The sequence below is a fragment of the Rutidosis leptorrhynchoides genome, chromosome 2 (genome assembly GCF_046630445.1).
Source record: "Rutidosis leptorrhynchoides isolate AG116_Rl617_1_P2 chromosome 2, CSIRO_AGI_Rlap_v1, whole genome shotgun sequence".
In the NCBI taxonomy this organism is placed as follows: domain Eukaryota; kingdom Viridiplantae; phylum Streptophyta; class Magnoliopsida; order Asterales; family Asteraceae; genus Rutidosis; species Rutidosis leptorrhynchoides.
The window spans coordinates 480,379,863-480,384,694 of record NC_092334.1 but is presented as its reverse complement, the minus strand read 5'-3'; the positions used below and the strand labels follow the sequence as shown (position 1 = coordinate 480,384,694).

The 4,832-nt window shown below is 31.2% G+C and overlaps 1 protein-coding gene across 1 annotated transcript; it reads right to left on the bottom strand.

The window, feature by feature from the left end:
- Positions 1-1,193: 1,193 nt before the first annotated feature.
- On the bottom strand, positions 1,194-2,518 carry LOC139889426 (uncharacterized). Its single transcript, XM_071872380.1, has 3 exons — positions 2,149-2,518; positions 1,756-2,007; positions 1,194-1,699 (listed from the first exon to the last, which is right to left on the bottom strand). The coding sequence occupies exons 1-3, from the start codon at positions 2,516-2,518 to the stop codon at positions 1,194-1,196; spliced, it is 1,128 nt and encodes a 375-aa protein (XP_071728481.1).
- Positions 2,519-4,832: the final 2,314 nt, after the last annotated feature.

The following is a 4,832-nucleotide window of genomic DNA, read 5'->3' as shown; positions in this document are numbered from 1 at the left end:
TTTGAATTATTAAAGTGAATTATTAAAGTATGAATTATTAAAGTGAATTATTAAAGTATGAATTATTAAAGTGAATTATTAAAGTATGAATTATTAAAGTGAATTATTAAAGTATGAATTATTAAAGTTAAAGTAAAGTAAAAATAAAGTAAAGGTAAAGTTTAAGTATAGTAAAAGTATAAAATTATGTACGTATAATACGCGTATAAATATATATAATATTAATTTAAATTGTTATATATATTTAATAAAATAAAATATAAATATCGTTATCTTTATCATACTAGTTAAGTAATGAGTTGTAAAAAGTGATTCTAGATATTTATAAAAGTTATATACATTTTAATAATAAAGTTCTTTTTAAATTGAAAACGTTTTTGTACGTTTGAAACTAAATAGATCAATCGAGTCTTTATGAGATTCAATCTTCCACTATCCTTTGTCTAGTTCTCAATGATTGACAATTTATTCTTATTTATAAATCACTTTACTATTTTTCGAATATTGTTAAAATGGAAAGATTTCTCAAATCAACGTGGGCCTTTCAACAGAGACTTGTAATCATAATTCAATATATCTGATAATTCAATCATTTGATCTTATCTTCTAATTCCATTGATAAACATTTTGAAACAGATACAATCATATAAAGTATTTAATCTAATATTTTGTTTACGTTTCAAGTTATAATATATATACACATATACATATATAATCATATTCGTTTAATGGTTCGTGAATCGTTGGAACTTGGTCGAGGTTGAATGAATGTATGAACATAGTTTAAAATTCTTGCAATTTAACTTAACAAATATTGCTTATCGTGTCGGAAACATATAAAGATTAAAGTTTAAATTTGGTTGGAAATTTTCGGGTTGTCACAATGCAGAGCATCTCTGCTCAATATTGCTTTATGCAGAGCATCTCTGCTAGGCATCTTTGAACGAATCCAAGATTTAAATTACCAAATATAATAAAAATAAAAATCACACCAAGGGGAATGATTCTCACACACACTTTTTTGATCCTCACACACTAATTGAGTATTATTAGAAGAGTAAAAGGTTAAAATAGGTGTGTGAGGATCAAAAAAGTGTGTGTGAGAATCATCCCCCATTTATTAAAATTCAAGATTACACAATTTATTATATTTCAAAATACAACAATTTATTAAACATAATACATAATGAAAATTAAGCGTGTAAACTTCTAAAATCCGGTGGAGGGGCCCAGATGTGTTCAGTGAGATCATTTCGAAGTTGATCGTGAATGTTTCTATCTCTTATTTCTTGTTCTCTAACTTCACGACTTCTAGATCGATTCCTTACATAGTTAGGATTAGCTTCATCAGTCCCAAGTAATTCTTCCTCTAGCCATGAAATGTTGAAGCCATTATCCTCGACTATCATATTGTGCAAGAGCACACAACAATACAATATCCGCCTCAACTTGTTGACGGTGTGTGGTCGTCCAGCCATTTGTAAAATATGAAATCTACCTTGAAGAATACCGAATGTTCTTTCAACATCTTTACGCGCACTTTCTTGAAATCTTTTAAATTTTGCACGTGGCTCGTCGGTTGGGGTCGAATATGCCTTCATCAATGTTGACCAATCTGGATAAATACCGTCCGCTAAATAATAACCATTTGTGTATTCATTTCCATTAACAGTAAAGGGGCAAATGGCGCATTTCCATTCTTAATGTCATTAAACAACGAAGATTGATTCAAAACATTAACATCGTTGTTTGCACCTGCGGCATCGAAGAATGCATGCCAAATCCATGTATCATATGAAGCAACTGCTTCAAAAACTATGGTAGGATGACCTTGATGGCCACTAATATATTGCCCTTTCCAAGCATTTGGACAATTCTTCCATTTCCAATGCATGCAATCAATGCTTCCAAGCATTCCCTTAAACCCATGTTTTTCTTCGTGCGCGCTATACAAACGAGCTATATCGCTACTCGTTGGTTTCCACAAATATTCATCAACATATAGTTCTAACACACATTTACAAAATCTATTGAGACAGAGAATTGATGTACCTTCAGCCATTTGTAAATATTCGTCAAACATGTTCGCTGTTGTACCGTAAGCCAATTAACGAATCGCGGATGTACATTTCTGTATCGTAGTAAAACCTTGTCGACCAATAGCATCATTTTTTTGTTTAAAATATTCAAAATGAAGTGGTAATGGATCGACATCGTAATTGATTATATCATTCACGATACGCTTAAATAATCTACTACTCATTCTAAAACGTCTCTTAAATCTAGTTTCAGGATAAACTGGGTTATCTGAGAAATAGTGTTTGTATAGATTATCACCTGCTAGTTCACGATCTCTACGAATATAAATTCGAGTTCGTGGAACACGTACATTGTTTGCAGCCTCTTCTGCTGCAGCCTCTTCAGCATCTAATTCTTCGGCCAATTCTCGTAAAATCATCAACTCATCTTCATCATCCGAATCCCATAAATCAAAAAGTTTAAACAAAGCTTTTGCCATTGAATTTTTTGTTAAAATTGTGTATAAAGTGATATATTGATAAAATTGTGTGAATAATTAAAATGGGAAGAGTGGGATATTGATGTCGTAGCGTGGGGGTACGTGATAGTACTATATTTTACTACGAAATACGTTACAAATTACACAAGTTTTTATTATTTACAGATGAGATATACCTGAACCTTGCTACAACACTATAGGCAGTGTACCTAATCGTAGAGTAGTATAGTTTTTAGTAAGACCAGTTCGTTCCACAGGGAGATGACTTATTTTACACTATATTTTTAAACAACTATATTTGTACAAAATATATATTTTTATATATAATAATAATATAAAAGGGGGTTTTACCGTTTAATGACCGGTTTGTCGATTTTATATTTTAAGCGAAGCGTAAAGTAAATGACGATATTTAACTAACAATATAAAATAAATAACAATAATTAAAATGACAATAAATAAAAGTACGAGGAAATATGAAATAAAATATATTATGCTTATTTAAACTTCCGTAATCATGATGGTTGACGTGTTGATTTTAGTTTTATGCCCATGGGTTAATTTTCCTTTGTCCTGGATTATTTAATATGTCCGTCTGGTTTTTGTCCATAACAGTCCATCGGTCATAAATTTAAAGTGCGAGTGTCCTCGTCAAATTATCCTTATATCCGAAGTTAAATATTCCAACTAATTGGGGACTTAAACTATAACAAGGTTTTAATACTTTGTTTAATAATTACACCAGGATATCGACTGCGTGTAATCCAAGGTTTAATACTTTGTTAACAATTACGCCAAGTGTCCTTGTACATAATTTCACCCCTGTTTTAATAATTCCATAGACTATTAATCCATTCCCGTGTCCGGTTAAATGAACGATTATTCGTACATATAAATATCCCGCCCATCGTGTCCGATCGAGTGTATATGGTTATTTATAGGGACGTCCAATTGTAAATCTTTATATTAAAATTAACAAACTATCATTTAGTTAAACAAATATAAAGCCCATTAATAGCCCATAGTCTAATTTCCACAAGTGTCGTTCTTTTGTCCAAACCCCAATTATGGTACAAAGCCCAATTACCCAATTTTAATATTTTTAGCCCAACATCATGATTACTTCGTCTTAAATAAGCATAATAATAACTTAAGTACGAGACATTAATTTAAAAAGGGAGAACATAACTTACATTGATTATTTAACGCGTAGTGTTACACGGACAGAGTTCCGGCTTAAAAACCCGTAAATAACCGTTACATAACCCAAACTAATCTAATATAAAACTAAACTAATTTATATTATAAATATATATATATATATATATATATATATATTATATATATCAGAGAGAGATTGATATTGGGGATGGTTGAACTCGGCAGTAGCTCGTTCATTTTATAGGCCATTTCTGAATTTTCAAACTCCGCGAGTCGTGGAGTTTTAAGCCTGCAAACTCCGCGAGTCGTGGAGTTTGAAAATCCAGCTCACACATTTTTGGAACCTTGCTTTTCGACGTTATTAAATAATAATATAATATATAAATAATTTTAAGAATTATTTAAATATTATATTTTATTTATGTGCATAGTTGACTTGTAATTTTTGCACCGTTGCGTCGCGCGTTGAGAGTAGACTCATGCCCCGGTTTCGAATTTTCGAACGTCCTTTCGTATAATTTAATATCTTGTACTTTGTGTTCCGCAACTTGTACTTTTGTCATTTTTAGACGTTTCTTATTAATAAATTGAACCACTTGGATTGTATCTTGTACATTTGAGTTTTTTGGACGTTGTCTTCAAATCTTCATTTTCGCCTTTTGTCGTCGCACTTATTTATTTAAACAATTACAATGAAAATACAATACAATTACATATGAAAACCTATTATTTAGGAGGGAAATTGCTATGAAATATATGTTCCTTTTTAGCCTTATCAAATATCCCCACACTTGAGCGTTGCTTGTCCTCAAGCAATACAGAACTTGAAATAAAAACATACATGAATCACTTTTTTATTCATCACACTTTGTACATCAATGATTTTGATATGGCGGTATAAATAATGATAGTAACGATAGAACCATGGTTAAAGGTGGGTGTGTCATCCACAGTTGCCTCGGGTTTAGGTCAACGACACTTGCAATCAAATAGCCGATTTACTTTAGGTTTCCAAAGCAAAGTGCACATTTGAAAGGCGGTTTACAGTCCCACATGACTATGAAAATGTAGATCCTTAAGGAAATTGGATCTTTATGAAAACATTTGATCTTTTGAAAATTCAATCTAGCTTTTACCCTAGATAAGTTTTCCG